This window comes from Micrasema longulum, unplaced genomic scaffold, assembly GCF_059751315.1.
Source record: "Micrasema longulum isolate JH-2025_06_02 unplaced genomic scaffold, ASM5975131v1 h1tg001536l, whole genome shotgun sequence".
Classification (NCBI taxonomy): domain Eukaryota; kingdom Metazoa; phylum Arthropoda; class Insecta; order Trichoptera; family Brachycentridae; genus Micrasema; species Micrasema longulum.
This window is the reverse complement of record NW_028278719.1, coordinates 140,847-162,967: the sequence shown is the minus strand read 5'-3', so window position 1 is coordinate 162,967 and position 22,121 is coordinate 140,847. Positions and strand designations below refer to the sequence as shown.

Here is a 22,121-nt window from a genome sequence, read left to right as displayed (position 1 = left end):
TGTGTATTATGAGCTTCTAAAACCAGGTGAAACCATTACTGGAGAGCTGTACAGACAACAACTGATTCGTTTAAAGAGAGCGTTGTAGGAAAAACGGCCAGAATGGGAGACCAGACACGAGACATTGATTTTTCAGCATGACAATGCTCGGCCACATTTGCTCAACGCGTTAAAAACTATTTGGAAAATAGCGGATGGGAAGTTCTGCCCCACCCACCATATAGTCCAGACTCGGCGCCTTCTGACTTCCATTTCTTTCGATCGATGCAGAATGCACTTTCCGGGTTACGCTTTACTTCAGTCCGAGGCATCAAAAATTGGCTCGATTTGTTCTTTGATTTAAAAAATTACCGGTTTTTTTTGGGATGGCATCCACAAATTGCCAGAAAGATGGGGAAATGTCGTAACTTCCGATGGACAATACTTTGAATAACAGAATTGTTCAAGATTTTCTTTAATAAACACTTAAATTTAAAAAAAAAAAACGTTTTTAAGTTACAGACCTAATAGTAATATGTAAATTTACATCACCATATATTTTTTTTTTAATATTAGACTTTTTACAATATAAGGATTTTTTTTTTAATTTCCCCAAAACCACACCTTAAAATACACCATAAAACAATTTTAAATGCAATACAAAAAATCATGCATTTAAGGGTTAATGGAAGAAAAATATCACTGCACTTATATTATTAAGTCGATTTCAATATTTATATGCATTTCATAGGAATATGTATAAAATTTAACTTTTTAAAATTATACATTAAATGATTATAATATACATTTTTTACAAAATAAAGTAACATTTAATAAATATACAAACTATGTAATGTTAGTAAATGTTAGTATTTACGGGTGTTTTAGTAGTGCTTTAACTATAAAAAAACACACAAATAGTTAAAAACTCGGGAATGCAAAAATCATTTTCTTTTTAACAATAATTAATGCTGCCTTATAGTAAGCGAGCTGCCTTATTCAAAAATAGCTACCAATATGTAATACTTGGGGGGTAATAATTGTGAGCTGACTTTTCTCGGTGGGAAGTTTGGAGCAGAAAAGACTACACATATATTCAAGTCAACAAGTAATGGATGACTTACGACCAAATGATAAGTCGGCTTATACAATAATTTTCTATGGTTAGTTTTAATTATTTCAATGTATCACCAATTTCATCTATCCAATGTACTGTGCTTTAACTATATCAAATATATTTGATATAGTTTGTATAGGGGATTTTTGAACACATTAGGCGAGCGTGCACCAACCACTTTATTGGAAACGCTATCCCATTGCTCCACAACTTAGTTTGTCGGGAAATTCTACCTGGGATTGGATGTAAAAAACGTATTGTTCAATTTTGATTAATGACCTCTGAAATGGCGGTTTTTATTCAAAGTTATTATTCATTTGTTTTTTTTTTCAATAGCCTTTCTTTGTTTCGTGACAGATTGAAAAATTTTTAAAAAAATTGTATGACTGATGTCGGCACGCTTAGCCCAGGCGGAAAATAAATCGCGGATTATGGTCGTTAGTCCGATCCTTTTTATGCATAGGTTGTATATATGTTGAAAACTACCGGAAGTTTATATTTTTAAATGTAGTTCATTTTAATTTTATAAAACAAAAAGTTACTTAAATAAAATCTGTACCTTACAGGATAAAACACGGGGTCCACTATTCTCGTATAAATGTTTATAATAATAAAAATACGTGCATAGTTTTTTTCCACTTTTATTTATAATTTTTACCAGTGACCGGATTTCGTCGTGGCCGATATCGTCAGACTGGTGGGAGACGAAACAAATTTCTATGTTATATACAAGCGCAAGCAGGTATTGTAAATCACGATTTTATATAATCAAATATGAATTTAAGTATTTTAATTATAAAGAGTTAAATTTTATGAAAACTACAACAGGGGCCGCTGGGATCTGACGATGTCGGTCATGCTGAATCTCGATCACTGGTAAAAATTATAAATGAAAGTGGAATAAAACTACATACATTTTTAAAATATTATAATTAAATTACAGTTTCCCTAAGAAATGTCAGCAAAAAACTCAGTCTACCTTGTTTTAATGCAAAATAAATCAGTAGTCGCAGATATGCTATTTAAATTATGGTACCTCAGAGGGAGACGGATGCAAATACAAACGTCCAATGTTCAACAAAAACCTACAGAATCTGCTTTCTCTAAGTGATTTCTAGTAATTTAAAGCATTAATTTGTATTTTCAGTATCTTAATACATTGGTTCATTCATTATAAGACTTAGGTTTCTTAAAAATTAATCGACATGATCATAAACTGGATACAAAAATCGAAATGTCATATCATTAAATTCTGGATTTGCATCTGTCTGCCTCTGAGGTACAGATATATATCAAAATAATAATTATTATACATTAAAAGTTCTTCATAGATAGATATTATCTCATTTGGTTCAAAAGTTGTAATGTTTTCGAAATCGCACAATCACAAAATCTTGTTTTCTGAACATTTCGTTAAACGCGACTCCCGTAGTTTATACTTTAAGGTACCGAAATGTTTATACTTTAATCCACTTTCGTTAGACCAATATCCGGTTCCGTCGCTCTTGTATTCCATCACAATTTCCACAAAATACACATTAATAATTTTATATCCTCAAATATGTCGTGAAAGCGACGAAACCGGTCACTGGTTATTCCAAATTTGTGATATAAGTATTACTAGTCTTTAATTTCTAAAATAAATATTTTAACAAATTAACCGAAATTGCACAGATCACGTCCTCGGGAATATTCTAACAGTTGACGGTCGGTCGGGAGGCGCTTCCTCCGGGTCCGCTAGGACAGCTCCTGGTACAGCCCCTGCTCGTCCTGGCCGTCGCTGACGCCGCGCATGTTGAGCTGGCGGACGACGCGCTCCAGGAACAGAGCGGCCTCCGCCTGGCTGGAGTACTGGCCCTTCTCCGTGCGGTGCTCGATGCCGCCCCAGGTGACCACGTCCTCGCGCCCCGTGGTCACGGAGCGCCCGATTGTGAAGATGAGGCGGCGCTCCCAAGCGATGGACAGCAGGTTCAGCACCTGAAAAATTGACATTATTTTTTTTAGATTTATACATTATCATCATACCCTTTATCCACACTCGATGTTGGATTGGGCACTGCATTGTTAAATCAAATGCGGCGTATCTAGATCATCTGTTACAGGAAGATAAGGTGATCAGTCTTACGCTTGCGTGCCAGTCCAGGGACAATGAAATACTTCAGTAGAAAACCACCTTTAAAAACAAATATTTCATACCTACCTTCCCGGGAATCAAACCTGGTACCTCGAGGTTTAAACAATCACTTAAACACACAGTCTTGAGGTCAGTATTTTTTTCTTTAGCCTAGCTTAAAAATTCATTTAGTTGTATTTTATTTTTGAGCATTTTTGAAAACATTTTTGAGAAGGGAATATAGAAGAAAAGTAGTAAAAAAGAGATGCATTTTAGGTTTGTAAATCTTACATAGGTAATAGGCACACATTATTAGGCACACAAATTCAGCAAAAATAAAAATAAATAGACCTTTATACGAGTATATTAGACTGAATCTCTGGTTCATTGGTTATTGTTGCAAAGTCAGTAATACCCACTTCCTATGTACAACCAAATGGGCGTAAACCCATCTAGGAAGCAAGTATGACTGCTTGTATACATAATGTTTCAGGGGTCTCAAACTAATTATTTTATTTATTCTATCTTAAAATTATAAATGATGTCCTTGTCTTATAAATTATAATTTATGCCCTTGTCTTATAAATTATAATTTATGTCCTTGTCTTATATATTATAAATGATGTCCTTGTCTTATTTATTTGACATGTTACTATATGCTACACTACAGGTTAAAAATCTGACATGGGAAATGTAAAAATCTCATTTTAAAATTTATACCTTGACCCTTAAAGCATTTCAAATTTCGATGATATATATCATTAACATAAAACTTCTATTGGTGTTCATACAAAATAAAAAAAATGTAAAAGATGTACTATCAAATATACGCTATCTTAGTAAGTTGTTCCAGGTTTAGTGACAGCTTTTTAGCTCGTAAAATTGGTACAATGTAAAAAAGTCAGTGGGTTCCTTAGAAGGCAGGTAGAGACGTATCGCATACTGACCCTTCTCCCTTGCTGGTTGTCCGGCAGGAAGCACTGTCGGGGGAAGCCCACGGCGTAGTAGGGTCGGCCGGGGGACGGATGCTCGGGACCCTGTACTCCTGACACAACGCTACGCAGACACACACAAATACACTAGTTACATGCGGAAAATACACAACCGTGCAGGCACAGATACAGCTCACATATGTATCGAAGGTGGAAAGGCAAAAGCTTCTAAACAACGTGTAGCGATTTTAGAGAAAAGCCATTTATTTTTTTATTATTAATAAAATATCTAATATTTTTCATTTTTATTTCGATTTTGTAAGAACCACGCCAAAATAATGGTACATGTATATGAGATTTTTTTAATGACTAAATTTTAAAAAATTTTAATTGGCTCTTCTGTAAAGCTGTTACATGTCGCTGAGGAACTTTTGCGTGTCTACCGTTGATATTATAAATCTCTTTTATAATAATATATAGATTACACAAACATCACTCTGTCAGATTTAAAATTTACACTAAAAATGTATTATGTAGACATTATAATAATAAATATGTACATCTCCCCTCCCCTCCTTATCCTCTCTTCAAGCATTCTTGTCCTTATCCCGCCCAATTTACAGTAACTTAATGTTCTTAAAATAAATATTTAAAAAATCTTTGATAATTGAGTACATGAAAATAACATTTTTATATGTATAAATTGCATGTATTTATTTGATATGTAATATATTTTCTTTACTAACTTTGTATACTATGTGGAAATCTGTTATTAGTTCTGAGTTTATACACTATATCTGTCTGTTTACTAAAAATATGTATGTAGAACTGTTGATTTCCCAAATAAAATAAAATAAAATAAAATATTGTATATAAAAAAAATATTTATTCACATTATTGAGGGATAAATTCCAACTCCGTGGGACCAAAGACCCGTGTTGATTTGGGATGAATAATGTATAGTATAGAAGTATAAATAAGATGATTAAAAAAAAAATATTCCATAGCTTTTACATTTGATGGCATAGCCAAAATGAAAAAATTAAGTGGTTTTCATAAATATTTTTATGTATCGCTAATGCGATAATTGGGGCGCTATGATTTTTTTAGAGTTTTGTAATTTTGAAATTACTCTACCAGTGACGTCGCAGGTTCTTGTCGGTGAGTTCTGCTGATTGATAAAAATAAGTAAATAAATAATATCACATGCTGTGAATAAAACACTAAAGAATTTTTGCAGTACAAATCACAATTTTTCTCTCATCTAAAAAGCAATATTCATGAATTTATCATGAGCAAAGCCTAATTTTTTTAAAACTAAAAACAACAACAAAAATAAAATATGTCATTTGCGATCAAAGCCAGCAATTTGTATTTTTAAATAGGTGACTGTTTTCAAAATTTATCGTCTTTTTTGGGTTATCCCGTGGATGTTGGATTTGTTCCGACGCATCGGCTATCTACCATAAGTACGGAATTTTACTGACAGGATAGCCAAAGTTCTTTAAAAACAAAATATTTTAACAACATTTGAGAATGTGGGTAAAATAAAGGATCATTTATTAATCCTGAAAGACAAGAGCCAAACTGAAGCAGTTTATAAAACTGAGCTGCCGAAGATGTGAAAAAGTGCCCAGCAAAGAAAAGAATTAATGAACACAATAGAGGGTGTAAACTTGGGCACCCTAAAAATCAGCTATAGCAAAACACTATAGAAACAAAACATCTTTTCACTTGGATCAGAAATTTTGCATGAACCCAGATTAAATTTGAATCGGGTTGTGGTGCCGTGGCTAGTGTCTCGGACTCACGGCTCAAAATTCCGTGGTTCGAATCCCACTATACCCTAACTTGATTCCCATTTTCTAATAGTGAATTTTTTCCAACTCATTGAAAATGGCCCTCAAAATGAAATATTTGGGTAAATCGTAAGAACGCAAATATTTATTTTTCTAAAAAAAAGTGCGTAAATAATAAAGGAGGCAATTGAAATACGCAGACACCCATATAACATAAACAAAACAACATGTCTACAAATATTTATACACACTAAAATATTGTTGACAAAAAGAAAACTATGCACACACACACCCCCTGAAAATTGCTCTAGATTATAATAAATTTACTGCTTTAATTACTAAGCCACAGGATTTTTACGACAAGAACCAAACTCAATGTGAGGAAAGTACATTCTACTATCCTCGCCTTCGAGTTATTCTCTGCATATGAGATTAGAATGTACTTTCCTCACCTTGAGTTTTGCCTCTAAATACGAGCATTAGAATTTTCTTACAAATCTGTACCTATTCACAGAAAGCAAGGTGAAGCAGAGATTTTAAACCATACAATTGCCGTCTTCGATCCCATAGGACTCTAGTATAGAATGGAAGATGGTGTTTACTAACTTGTATGTGATTTGAATAGTGTGGGTAGAGGCATTCTGTCCGGGTAGGGGGTGCGCCTGAAGCCCCCATCCCATAATCCCCGGGGGCTGGTTGCCCCGCATTTCTCCATATACCTTGGAGCACACGGGACACTGGATGTATAGAGCACCCTGTAATTCAAGATCAATATATCAAATAACTTATAGATCAATCTTGTACCAGAAAAACACTATAGTGGATTATTAAGGACACTTTTAAAATAAAATGGAACTGCAATACTATTTTACTGTCTTTCATACTATGCTGTTTGTTATTAGGTTTTTAGATATATTTTTTACTATGTTTCTTACTATGTTTTTTGTTTTTATTAGGTTAATTAGCATATTTTTTACTATGTCTTTTACTACATTTTGAACAATGTTTTTTTACTATGTTTCTTACTATGTTCTGTTTTTACTAAGTATTTTACTAGATTTTTAAATATGTTTTACTACTTGTTTTACTATATTTTTACTATGATTTTTACTACATTTTTTACTAAGTTTTTTACTAAGGATTGAAGGACAATTTTATAAGAAAATGGAACTGTAATACTATTTTACTATGTTTCTAACTATGTTTTTTGTTTTTATTAGGTTTTTAAATATATTTTTTACTATGTCTTTTACTAGATTTTTTACTACATCTTTTACTATGTTTCTTACTATGTTTTTACTATGTCTTTTACTACATTTTTAACATTTTTTCATGTCTTTTACTATGTTTTTTGTACTGGAAGCTCTAACGTCCCCAATCCCAAGAAAAAGTTCCTTTCCAGCAGGTTAATATCAGACTGAAATAAATTGACAAGTCTAGTTTTCCATTTTATTTCAGTCAACCAGTTCAAAATCTGTCTAGATGCTTTTTTGAGGGAAAAAGAACAGGCGCAGCGGAGATATAGACGCACCAGCAAATGCTGCCTGCGTATAACGAATCCTGCCCTATTGGCATCGGTGTATCTACTGCTACCTCACCTGCCCTTGACCATTCTCATGTCCAAATTCTTCCCCAAACTCCATACCTTGTTGGTTCTCTGCTGCCTCGTCAGCATCCTGTTGAGGCACGCCAGGTGCATCATGTGCGAGCACAGCGACAGGGCGACCACGAGGCGGGGCTTGGCGGGCGGCGCCTGCGGGGGAGGGGGGGGTGCGGGCCCCGGGGGCGCCAGCGGGGCGAGGCACGGCGGGCACACGGCGCCCCACTGGACGGTCTCCACCACCCGCACGAAGCCGGATATGACGCTGGACGCCGCGTCTACACCTGGGAAGAGGTTTTCGCCAAACTTTTAAGAATGCTAATAACACTCTGTATCAATACTGCATGGTGCAGATTAAAATTATAAATATGTAAATGTCCTACAGTAAATATATAAGATGTCGTTGATGTAAATTTTTACTTGTGTAAGGGGCATAAAAATATTTTTTAAGACGGTATTTCCCATAGTTGTAAACTGGATTGTTATTCCTAGAGACCAGATTATAGACAAATGCACATTTTGGTTCTTTTTATAGGTTTTAACATATTTTACTGACTGAATTGAACTCCAAATTGCCAGAGATATTCCCGCACAAAGTTAGAAAAACGCTTGAAAATATTTTACAAAACAACCCTGCCTTCAAACCTTTATTTATTTATTATGTATTCATTTATATTAATATATACAGGAACAATTGAAATACAATACAACTTAAGAAAAAAAAAGCTAGGACAAAATTTTTCATAATAATTACTAGCACAAGACAAGATCTGGTCTATCTTAGTGATTGTTTGAATCTAGAAAGACTTACACCAAAAAAGTCCAGATCCTGTCTTGAGTCGATTTATGTCGAATGAATAGTTTTATTAATGGCACGGGTGAAGACAATGTGCACTAAAGAGGACATGCTGGTATCGTAGGAAATGAGAGAGCGGATGAACGAGCAAGAGCCGCAACTTGTAAAAGAACAACACCTTTCTTCTCAGAATTTCCCCTTAGCTTTGCTAAACGCTGTATAAAACAAAATACGCAGCAGCGTTGGGAGGATCATTACCGCGCTTCTTCTACAGGTAAAATCACTAAAATGTTTTTCCCAACGCTGGCTGATGCACCAACTTCCGTCATCATCACCAAAGTACTTTCAAAACGACGCAAATTTTTACCGGACACGGAGCTATGAGAAGTTATCTATATAAGCTTAAATTAAGGAATGATGACTATTGCCCATGCGATGATATTTCTTCACAGAGTATCGAACATCTGTTATTTCAGTGCCCATTTTTCAGTTTGCAACGCCATAATCTTGAAGCAGAATGCAAGAAGGATGGAATATCCTTAACAGATATCCCCACTGTCGTTAAAAGTAGTTATCACGCGCCATTGTTCTTGAACTTTGCAACAATGGTGATTGGACTCATAAAGGTAATAAACCAAAATCAGTGATCGAACATCCCATTTCCAAGACAAACAAAAACGATTTTTTCCGAGTACCTTAGCCTTGTACATGAAACGTAAGGCTACTAAATACAGGGGTCCAAATATATATTTAATTTTTTTTTTTTTTTAAATATGCACTAATATAGCACCTCAGTTCGTGCACTGTACGGTAACTCTCGGTGGACGTGAAATATTCATTCTCAATGTATAAATATATTTTGAATGATAGAAGGCACAACTGAACAACAGAAAATTTAGAAAAAACATTATTGTCAATAAATAAACAATAACCATATTTTTTAAAATATTTTCTGTTGCATATTTTCAAACTTTACTCGCATATAATCTGGTCCGTTGTTATTCCTTTATATAATGGGAAACATTATTAATTTTTATACTAAGCATTATAAAGATGGATCAAGTTTCTCGTCAATCAATTTGCTAAATATGTGAATTAGATCATCATTTTCAATGGGTGATGTCATCTTGTCAACAGAGACAATCAGCAGTCAGCAAAATTGACAAAGCTGTCAGTAAAAATTAGCTTTTGCAATTCAAAATACATCGGTAAGTAGTTCATTGGCAAGTCGGATTATTGCCAAATGGCAATTAATTCCAACTAACCAATTAAATAAACGGCCAACAATATTTTTAGTCCAAAGACGGAGAAGATTTTAGAAAGGGGAATATGGGAGTCAAGTCATTTACACACCGCATACCGTGCCACCATTGAAATCGCCATTCTGCATATGTTTGAACATCTGTATTTCTTCAATTCTTGTAACTGTTGATTTTTGTGAAATTGAAGAGCTTAAACCTTATTGGTGCGGGCGAGATTCATCTGACTGAATTATTTCAGCGGACAGTGGACTTACCGACAATGCTGCCATTGGAGGATGGTGTCTTCGGTCTGGACATCTGTCCAGGGAGGGGCTCGCTGTCAAACACATCGTCACTTCCCATACTGCAGTCCAAAAGGTCACTTACTGATTGCTAAAACACACAATAGAAATTCTAATTATTTTTTAAATACAGTAAAACCTCATTTTCACGTTCCTCAATGTATTTCCACTTTTTATGCCGAAATGTTCTAGTCCCATTTTTTTCCATATATTCTCATTCAAATATTCCCCCCAAATAACGTTTTTCATAACACGGGTTTAACGCTAAAAAAAAAAATCAAACTCGTTAAATCTGTCAAAAAACGTTGAGCCGCGCGCCGCCGCGTTTGCCCAAAATGGAAAATAAAATCAAGGTAAATAAAAAAAAGGATAATTCTTGTCACAAACTAAATTCAAAGTAGATACAGTGTAATCGACCTTTTTGTTTGTCTAATTTTGACATTTTACTAAATTGTGACGTGCAGTTGATGCATGTTTAGGAAGAAATTAGTCTTTACGTCAATAAATTTAAATACAGAAAGTTTAGTAGTGTGGCAATAGAAATATTATTTGAAGTTATAAACATAATGAGAAAAGAAAATGGTTTAAACAGTTATCATAAAAGTGTGAAATAGTTTTGCTGCGATGTGCCACACGACAGTTGCAATTCTGAGGTACCACAGTAAAAAAAGTGATACCATATACCGACATTTAGGGGAAAAATCACTGTACGCATTTTATGCAAATTATCCTATTTTCTTGCAGTGGGTACCTGATTGAGACTATCCTTGCTCTCGTGGCTGAGGTAGGTGGAGATGGTGTCCACACTGAGTCTCCGCCCCGAGCGGGTGCTGGAGGAGTCGGCGTCCAGGGCCCCGCTCTCCGGGGGCCCCCGACGCCCGGCAGGCTCCGCCAGCAGGCCCCCGTTCACCCTGTCGCTCGAGTTGACCGAGTTGGTGGTGGGCGTCTTGTGACCTGAGAGGAAAAGAGGGATTTGAAATTAAAAATAGGGAGTTTGACAATATTTTGAGTATATTGAAATCGTCATAGACTAATTCTGGACGAGATTTATATCAATATCATATTGAAGTTGTTGAAATTACGGAAGTCTAGGCATTTAGAGAGCTTATGATCGATCATTGGCTGGGCTAAGTGATCACTTTATATCATATAACATTCAATATTTTGCCAATAGGCGGTTGATGGCATTTTTTTTATTCTCTATGTATATTATTTTCTATGCACTAATGTCCTGATTGTGTCGCTTGTAAACTTGAGGCAAGATCTGGACTTTTTTGGTGTAAGTCTTCTCTAAGCCTACTCTAAGATAACCTGAGCCCCGATTACAATGGGAAGTTAACAGAGTTATCTTCGACTGTCTATAAAGAAAAACCGATATTGGTGTATGAAAATGGGTTAAAGTACCTTCGTCAGTAGCCTATAATTGAACATGTTTAAAAGAAAAAATTGAATGCATATTCTGCTTTTCATACAAAAAATTCAATTTTACTTTGTAGATAAAATTTGAGATAAATGTTGACTTCCCATTGCAATCGGGGCCTAGGTACCTAATACATTATGTAATTGATAAATTTTTATGTGGTTTGCGACCACTGCTCTAGAATATAATTAAAATTTAATTTTTGGTCCAAGCTTTACTTTTCTTTAGCTGTCTTTTATTTCAATTGTACCCGTATAAAACATGTATTTAAAATTGTTAAATGAACTAAATAAGTAGCAAATAAATTAATATACTTGGTTTAAATACTACATTTGGAGATCGTTGTAAAGGGATAAGTTTTTTTAAAGACCAGAAATTTGTATATTGGATTGGTTTCCAAGCTAGACAAAGGTTGAAGTTTTTAGATAATATTTATCTGTAAAACTACTAGATTTTCTTGATATATGACATCTATAAATGCCAAGCTGAACAAGGCCAGTAAGCAGAGGACAAGTTAAGATTCCAAGAAACATGGTTTGAGAAAAAAATATTTACATAGTTAAAATACAATCATATTCAATAATTATCTTCTTCTTCTTAATCTTTTAAGATATTCTAAGATCTGTGTTACAGAAAACTAGTCGAGGGCATTGGAAGCAAAGATGGCAACCTCCAAAGAAATTTATTTTTTGGTTATGATGTCATTGTGTAGTTTATCTACTTTATTTTCATAAAAATCATGAGTTGAGTTGCAAATGTAGTTTAAAATCATACTTCTGATAGTTTGAAAATAATGTTTGGGAGCAAGCATAGAAATATTCATCAGCCATTTTATTCAACCAATGACAGGCTTAAGATTAAAATATTCAAAATGGCCGTGCCATACAAATAGTAAGAAAGTTTTTTGAATTTGTGTTTCTATTAAAGCTAATTTATTAGTATCTTAAAGTTTAAGTTCAGAGAAAATAACATTTCTAACATGAAGACTCTCTTTGGCATTAGTGTAGCAGTTTTTGTTATTTTTCTCAAAAACACCAAAACGGGAGTTTGCTATCTTGGCTTCCAATGCCCTCAGTTGTTCTCCCGAGATGATGAGGTCCAACTGTTCCTCCATCTCTTAGGTGGTCTTCCAGGTGGACGTTATCCTAATGGGATTTCATCAGCTGCAGTATACACAAGTCTGTCGCTGCTCGTTCTGTCCACACGGTCCCTCCAACATCATCTTCTGGATCTGCTCCACCGTACAATATCCTCTATTTCACACGTGACTCTAATTACAGTATTACGGATTCAGTCTCGGAGTGTTTTTCCAGTAACGGACCTTAAGACCTTCATATCATTTCAATTATTATGTTAGTGAACATTTTTATCTTTGCCGGGAATCATTTTGATCGCACTGTTATTTCTCGAACGCTAAAAAATAAGTCCTTACTAAAAATGTTGAGGTTATGCAGTATTTGCCTGGCCAGGTTGGGTTTGGCTCTGGTCTCCTTGTGGGGCTCGCGGGGCGGCGGGCGGGCGGGAGCGCGCACTACGGGGGGCGCCTGCTGGCTGTGCTGGCTGTGTGCGGACTTGCTGGAGGCGCACGACACCGTGGACTTGGTGCTGGAGCCCGTGTGCTGGTGGGGGACTCGTCTCGGAGCCGCCGCTGGAAGGGAAATATTTATTAAAGATTCCATCGACAAAAAATATATATGATTTGGTTATAATGTATTCCTCACTGGCAAATCCCGTGCCGAGGAATATATTTTACAAGTTTTATTGACAGATATTTATTTTTGAAAACCTTTTCTGTGATAAATATATCTAAAGATCTTTTTAATTTGATAAATATACCATAAAAATCAATAAATAGGTCATATTTAGGTTTCAAACCATTAATCCACAAAGCGGATTGTCCCTTTCAACAATTGTATGCAAAAAATTCCACCTGGCTGATCAATGACATTAGTTTCCAAACAATTTTTTTTATATAAATAATTTCAAGGTAATATTTTGTGATTTGCTAACTCTCCAATTTTTTAATTTGTCAAATAATAGAGTTGAAACTTTTTTTGATGGGTGAGAATCTTCAATAATTATACTTTTGAGTATGAAAAATCACATTGGAAGGTTACACGGCTAAAACAGGTAATCATTCGCCCCATTATTTCAATTTTCGAGATGTTGATGTCATTTTTTCTCCTTAACGAGTTCAATAAAGTAGAATATTCAAAACTAACAAAATGAAGCTCCCTGTCTTATCAATTATAGAAAATAAATATGGGGTCTCAGCTGGCAAAAAAATAATAAGAATGCTATGATTGCTGTAACGAGCTTGTTTTGGTAAGTTTAAGAAAGGAGTTTCTTTTTTAAAATATAAATTACATTAATTGAGAACCCATTTTATTAAATAAATGAACCCAGTGTCCCACAAATAAGGTTTTTATTTGTCATTTTGCTCGTAGTCCGTAAATTTTGCTGTGGACCCTTCATTCATAAGTGACGGCCATCTTCGTACTCTAATTGAACAGTGAAAACGGTCACCTAAGTCCCGGGCCTTGGTGCGCGGGTAGGGCGGCTGCTGCACGCGGCGCAGGGTGCCCCCGTCCTCGGTGGAGCCCCCCGCCTCCAGCGCGCACTGCAGCCCCAGGGGCAGGGGCTCCCAGGCGCCCCCGCACAGCCGCTCCCAGCGCACGCCGCGCCCGGCGGGGCTGCTCACGGGGTACAGCGAGCGCCGCACGGCGACCTCTAGGGACATGCCCTCTGGAAATATACCGGCGATTAAAATATACGCATCATCATTAATTTCTTTATCCACAGCAATCTTGATCATTTTTTATGCATAGAAGGTAAGATCAATCTTACGCTTCGGGTGTCAATTGAAGTAGTAGAAGTTTTCACAGTCCCTGGACTGGTACCTGAAGCGTAAGATTGATCATCTTACCTTCATGTAACAAAAATGATAAAGATACGCTGCGATTGGTGTACTAACACAGTGGCCTATGCACCATTAGATCAATAATTCAAACCTAGTCCTATTTTAAATTCTCAACTCACTCACTTTGATGTGCCTGAACTTCTGAGCTAAATAAAATTAAATATCCCGAGTAGAAACCTCAGACAAAACATACTCTTTCATACCGATAACCATAAAACTAACTATGGTTTTCATTCTCCTCTGCCCAGAATTCTTAGGTCTGGCCAACAAACATACCAGTCTTGATTTCTTTGATAACAAGTTGTCTTCTTTTAAACGATCACTGAATCTAATTCAATTATAAACACCTCTCTCCCCCTACCACTCCTACCAAGTCTACTATATACCATTGTGTCTTTTTACTTAGCTTAATAATAATTTTCTATGCATAAATATGTCCTTAAAAATGCCCATTGGGCGTATATATAAATAAATAAATAAAACATAAGATTTATTAGCTCCATATTTAATATTTGGTAAACATCGATAAAATAAATTGGATAGAATTTATTAGTCAATTATACCTTGATAAAGAAGCTTGTGTAGCTTTAAAAAAGGTCGATAGAAAAAATAAATAAATAAGCGTGTAAAAACAAAGTTGTTTTAATTTATTTTATTTAGTAGTTATATTATTAAAATGTTTTATATTTATCGGGGTATACATTTTTATAGAACACAATAGAAATTCATTTGGGTAGAGAAGTATTTGTGTAGACAAAGAATGGCATTTAGATATGTAACACTTTAGTTCAGATAAGAATACACATCAACATTTAAAAAGCAAGTTTTGGAAACGTAACCTTTAAAAATAAAGGTCAACAAATTACTTAAAATGTCTTGAGAACAAATTAATCATTAACTGTGTTATACTTACAAACACAATTATTACTATTTTCTTCAATACAATTCTATTTTATTTGTTTATTTATTCGACAAATTGTAGTCTGCATTACTTTAGCACTGAGTAATGCACACTGTAAATATAATTTAGAAGTTAATGAATAGAAATCGGACAGGAGTTAAACTGCTGATATGTACAGAAAAATAGATCCATTTTACTGCAGAAGCCGTATTCAGCAAGCGAATTGCCCTTTTAACGGGTGAATTCTGACTTGTATTTGTACGGCTTCTGGGTGTGCAAAACAGTGCATGAGATCTCGATTTATATTAAATTGATTATTAAATTCTTACATTTGATTAGCTATGCATTTATAATTCAGTGGTTTTAGTTTTGTTTTTTAAATAAATATTTGCATTCTTATGATTTACCCGAACATTTAAATTTTGGGGGCCATTTTCACGAGTTGTCAATAACTCACTATTAGAAAATGCCAACCGAGTTGTGGTAGAGCGCGGTTCGAACCTCGGACCCTTGATCCGTGAGTCCGCGGCACTAGCCTCGGGACCGCAACCCGGCTCGAGATCTAGACCCCTTAATGGTTATATTAGTATAGATCTACTCATACTTTAAAACATAAAAAATCTCCATCTTAAAACAGACGGTGATGTAACATCGTGTTATCTCAAGTAAAAGACAGAATATTACTTTAAAACAAATATTATAAAAAACAGAGACATACTGTTGAATAATTCCTTAAGCATAATTTAAAAAAATTATAATACAATTTACGCCTGTTATAGCAAAATAAATTAAAAATCATAAATTCGCCAGTCATATAACTAGCGTGCACTCCTGATCCCTGCCAATAACCGACTGATTGAACTAATTCTGTTATTTTTGTCTCTTTCACACAAACACCGGCTACACATCTAACGGCGTCTCTGTATTCCTTGTTATAAGCTCTGTTCTCATGCTCTTTCTTAAACATATTTATTGTGGTATCGGCGTCACTTTCATTCATATTCTTCGCATAGTAAGGATAAATATTTTTTGTGTTAAAATCTAGCATAAAAAATTACAACTTTAACATTTAAATAAAGAAGACAGATATATTAAGTATAGTATCCTATGTAGGCCATCCCTGATGTATGGGAGCGAAGTATGGACTTGGAAAAACAGGGATGAAAGTAAGCTGAATGCTGTCGAAATGCGATCTCTCAGGCGAATGTGTGGTAAAACTATGTACGATAGATGCACAAATGTTGAGATCCGTACATTATGTAAGGCTGAGACAAGCATTATCGACAAAATCAAGAAAGGAGCTCTGCGCTGGTTTGGACATGTAGAACGAATGGACAGCGAGAGAACGGCTAAGAATATTTACAATGCGAATGTTGATGGATGCAGAAATAGAGGAAGACCGAGAAAGACATGGCATGACCAAATCCAACAAATACTTAAAGATGGACATGTCAAAAGTCGGAATAATCGGCGCGCGTGCATGAGAAGATGTATGAATGTAGAGGAAGCGAGATCTGTGTGCAAAGATAGAGTGTTGTGGCGTTCTATCCTCTCTGCCTACCCTTACGGGGAAACGGCGTGATGGTTTGTTTGTTTGTTTGTTTGTCCTATGTAGGCTCGTAAAGTTAAATCAATGACAAAATTAAATTTGAAAATATAAAAAATAAAAAACTATCAGGAATATTGTTTTGCATATTTTAATACTGTAAAATACGCATTAGATGCATTCCTGGTACAATGTCCTCCAACGTCAAACACACAACCCAAGCTATTTTGATTGTGAGAGTCTAATTGGAGTTGGTAGAATTCTGCATATATCAGACCGACGGGTCACTATCAGCTGAGCTGCTCGACTGCAAGCACCGAGTGAGGGGTGCGGTTACCGTGCTTGTCACTGCACTGCGTCTGCGTGCGCAAGTTGACGTAGCAGCCGGCCAGCTCGGGGTCCGCGTCGCTCAGCAGCACGCGCGTGAGCTGCTTGGCGTGGGCGCGCTCCAGGTGCTGCGCCACGGCGGGCGCGTGCGGCAGCCAGCGGGCGCCCTGCTGCCACTCCCACACCACCACGCAGTGCGGCGACCCCATCGCTACCTGGACATGGTCATTTATTACTATCATCAATGTTATATATATTAGGATAATTTATATAGAGCCATTTTTGTGAAAATCACCTCAAGGGCTCTGTAGAATAAATAAATATCCAAGCCTGTCTTGCAGCTACAGAGCGCATGGACGGTTGGGATTCTAGTTCCTCGTCTCCAATTATGATATATAAGAGCTAGATTACAGCAAGTCTTGCAGCTTCAGATCGCATGGACAGTAAGAAATCTATCCCCTATTTATATTTTTTTTTAAATATTTGACAATGAAGTTCAGAGTTTTAGTGATATTTTAAAAAGTGAAATAAAAAACAAATTTAGATCAAGTTATACAAAATTAGATCACAACAAGTCTCGCAGCTACTGAGCGCATGGACGGTTGGAATTCTACACCCCTTTTACTAAATTTAGATATTTGATAGTTGATAACATTTACCTATTGAAGCTAGATTACTAATCGTCTTGCAGCTACAAAGTGCATGGGCGAGTGAAATTCTAGCAACTTAAAATTATCAATAAATAAAATAAAAAAATAAAAAATTTACAAAATAAACATTGAGCATAATAGTAAATTTTTAAAGTGTTCATGCTAAAAAGTAAACAATAAAAAAACTAAACAGATAAAGCACCGTTTTAACACTAAGGATAACAAAACAGATAGATATCCGAAGGGTAGCTTTCGTGGTGTCTTTTATGTCTGTAAAAAATCTACGTAAAGGTTCTCGTACTATTCAAATATTACACACTACCTTCCATGACTCGCAGCGCTTATACTAGAGTTACTAGTCAAACAGTAAGTTCTGTGTTGCGGGAAATAGGATATAAAAAAATGTTTTCTTACATGTGGAAAAATTTGTTTATGTGAGCACATGTTTACAATAGCCGATCATGATTGCAATCGGTAACAGATTTCCGCTTTCCAGGCAAGCCAAGTTTTTCGACGGTTAGAGTGTTTGTGGTACAAATAAATTATAATTGCAGGGGGTTCAAATTTCAAATGTGAAAAGCCGTTCAGATGTAAAAGTTGTTTTTCTGGATTATTACGCCATGTGTCATTCATACTGTTATGAAGTAAATATTTTAAAGAAAGTTCTAGAAGGAAACTGATGTTTAAGAAAAAGATATTTTGAAAAGAATAGCTTCCAAATTGAATGCAAGCAGAATAGAAAACAATAATGATGATAATTATAAAGGAACAGCTTGCTTAAATCTTGCAAAATCCTCAAAACTGCGACACGGTGCAAATCCTAAATTCATAACGTTACACATTTTTCTACACAAATAACATCAACCCCGATGATGGACGCTGTAATGCAATCCGAAACTTCGGTAAAGAGTACGAACAAAACACGGCATAATGACAGAGAAAAACTCATTGTGCAAACTGTTTGTCGTTCCTACAAACTAATCCGATCATGTAAAACAACGTTGTAGAATCCCTGCACGTCAGCGGTTGGTGCAAAAAACGTCAGTTTAACACGTGTTTTCTTTGCCTCTTGTCAGTTATGTTTCAATGTGTTTTGATCACTCATTGACGAGAACTCGAGACGTTGCGGGCAGTATAATTTTAAAGTTTGGGGGGGGGGATTTTCAAAATTACAAAATTATAAAAAATGACAGCTATAATAATATGGATAGATAAAAATAAAATTATTACTTTTGGCTTAGTTTAATTTTAGTAAGTTTTAGTTAGTCTACTTTTACTGAAATGTTCTCCATCAACTCAAATCATTAGTCAATTCATTATCTTCATAATTTCCCAGGTGCAGAAATAGAGGAAGACCGAGAAAACCATATAAATGATTTTGTTATATTAAAAAGAAAAGTTAACTTTAGGTGATTTTATAAAAAAATTAGATAATGATTGTTTCGAAGTCAAATTTTTAGGGATGCATTGATTCCATCCAATCTACGGACGGACCGGGCCGCACATGGTACCTATAGTATGTCATTTTGTCGGTTCTTCCATGTATAAATTTCTGATGATGTCAAATACATTATTTGTAAGACGTCTACGAAATTCGCATAGGTTCAAATTAAATTTAACTATGCGAACGGGAACATAAATTTTCATGCACACCGTCTTAAAATGAACTAAAAATATTATGTACTCCTCCGCATATTTCTTCGAGTATTGATGCTAAAATACTAACATGGAAAAATACAATAATATTTAAGAAAAACATTAGCATGTTATTGTTATTAATTGATAAAAAAAACAGCACAAAAATTCATATGAAAAGTATATTCATTACAAAAATTGTTATGCTAAAATATTATTATAGTAGCAGGTGCCACATTCAACAGTATGAAGACTGTCTGGAGATCGGATATTTACTCGGTGAAAACCAAATGCCGCCTATATAACGCCTGCATACACCTATTTTCGTCTATAGATGCGAATCGTGGCACCTCACTAGGGCCCAAAACAGCAACATTCTGAGCTTTGAGAATAGGTGTCTCATAAGAGACTTGGGTGCGCGGTAGTTTAACTTTGTGAGGAATGAAGTAATAAGAGAACGGACGCAGCAAACTCCGGTGACAACTGTCATCAAGCGGAGGCGATATTTTACAAGGCATCAGGGTCTCGACGTTCTGGACATCCACTGCTGACTGTTCGTCGGCAGTTTATGTCAGAACTTCGGGATGAGAAGATGACTTGGGAGGACGCAAGGGAGTTGGCAGCCGATAGAGATGCATGGAGGCTCTTTGTGGATACCATATCCTCCAACTAAGGAGCAAACGTGGAATGATGATGATGAAAATATAATTACGATTTGTTTCTGCATATAAACGTAAACCTTGATCGGTATATTTTTCATTGTTTAAATTTATGAAACCTAACAATAAGGCCGCCCATGTTCTTAAATATTTAATAAAGTTGTTGATAACTTGATCATACGAAAGTTTATACTATATTTTAATAATATTTTATTGATAAACCACAATAATTAATCAAGAAAAAGTGCAATAAAAAATGAGAATAAGTATTCAAATGTCAGATTTGAAAACTTATAAAATTCTATAATAGTAAACAATAATTTAATAAGGTATCCAATGTAATTATTAAAGTTGAGAAATATTTGAAGAAAGTTTCGGTGCCGTTATTGAATTGTGCAAACTATAGCCAATTAAATATTTCACGAAATAAAATCAAGATGTACCAATGATTGGATCCGATTAGTATCATCTGTGATCTGGCGGTCGGTCGTGAACCTGCCGCTAGCTAGATGCGTGGGAAACAACCGACACACAGCTTCCCATAATGTATCATCTTAATTATTTGCCACCATACACTGGATAATTTATTTAAACTAAAGAATAACTCACTTAATTAAACTTTTAAGGTGTCCAAGCACGACACAAGCGCAACATTCCAACAGAAAAAACTTTTAAATTTATCATGTCAACAACGAACAGCCCCGCAACACCGCCATTTTAATATCAAACTGAAGTTAACCGCATATCGAACGCATTCCTCAAAAATTTTTGACATGTAGTGCTGCATCCACATTATAATTGTTTAGTTATAGCAACACTGAATTTTAAAGTCTATGACAGACTGGCCGGGTCCAGCGTTGCCATTACTACTGATTTTTCGGTAGATCTACCAATTTTTGTAGCAATCTACCGATCTACAGAATTCTATTGAAATTCTACTGATTTCTCTACATTTCCTATTTTTTCCATAGAACAATATTCAATACAACACATATTATACAATACACATATTATAATAAATTTATTGTTTGCTTCCTCACTTAGGTTAACATCTGTTGATTGTTAAAAAACTGCTTATCTATCAAACATAAGTATATACCGTCAAACGTGACAATTTTGCCCAGTTTTAACAAACTTTTACAAATCATATTTTTTTGTAAAGGACTACTCCTATTTATTTTGTTAAATAGTGATACTAATTATTCTGAGCATTTTTACAAGTACAAAACGTTTGCTTTTCTTTTATTTATGCAATTTTAGAAGACAAAACATGCTGGGCAAAATTATCTCTACTTGTTGACAATTTTGCCCACTTGGTAATTAACTGTTATTTTTGGTTTCATCATCCTTATCATACGGTTTATTACTACTTTTTGGGCGAAAAAAACTGTTTATGTTTAAACAATAGCATCATTGAGGCAAAATTGTCAACTATTTCCTGAATTTTTCTATACAATGTGAATTTTTGGACCAGGGTTGGCACACAATTGGATTTTTAACAAAACCAAAGGAGTTTATCTCTAATCCTTTTAATTTGTTCGTGTTTGACTATGCATAAGCCAATATTTTTTTTTTTACGAACCATTTCAGTTCTGATGCAATTGTCGTAATTAAGGGAGCTTGCCCCTTAAACGATTTTTCTTTAACTGTGTATGTAGAAAAAAAAACTATCTTTATATTTTTGCTATTTGCTAGATTACCTTTACTTTGAAATTGTATTTTATGTACAGAATTCATAATATTTTGTTTATTTTATTTTCTTCTTTAGATTTTTCAAAATATTTATATAAAAAAACATTTAAAATAAAAAAATAAGTCTTCATAATTTCACAAAAAGCTGGCAAATTTAACAAATAAAACTTTCTAAAATGTGGTCGGATATTCTTACATTTTTTAAAATGGTTTAAATTATTTTTGAATGGTAAAAATAAAAATTGGTTTTTGTTTCACAATGTTTAATTTACTCAGATTTACAGATTTACATCGAATTTATGAAAACGTTGACGCAAGATTACAGGTTCAGATAAAGATTTCACTATGTTCCAATTAAATACATCAGCAATATCCTCAACTTGAGATCACACAGAGCTCCATCACGTTTGCGTCTTACAAATGACATAACAATATTCAAATTGTGGTAGTTGATGCGCCGATAACTAAACTGACATAGTATTTGTCATTTTG

General features: G+C 34.9%; 1 protein-coding gene across 1 annotated transcript; it reads right to left on the bottom strand.

Moving 5' to 3' along the window:
* Positions 1-2,011: 2,011 nt before the first annotated feature.
* dx (deltex E3 ubiquitin ligase) lies at positions 2,012-20,673 on the bottom strand. The gene is made up of 10 exons (XM_088236331.1): positions 20,547-20,673; positions 17,004-17,208; positions 13,826-14,044; positions 12,732-12,947; positions 10,631-10,833; positions 9,853-9,970; positions 7,586-7,824; positions 6,547-6,695; positions 4,157-4,265; positions 2,012-3,073 (listed from the first exon to the last, which is right to left on the bottom strand). Exons 2-10 carry the CDS (start codon positions 17,200-17,202, stop codon positions 2,834-2,836), a joined length of 1,692 nt encoding a protein of 563 aa, XP_088092457.1. The 5' UTR covers positions 17,203-17,208; positions 20,547-20,673; the 3' UTR covers positions 2,012-2,833.
* Positions 20,674-22,121: the final 1,448 nt, after the last annotated feature.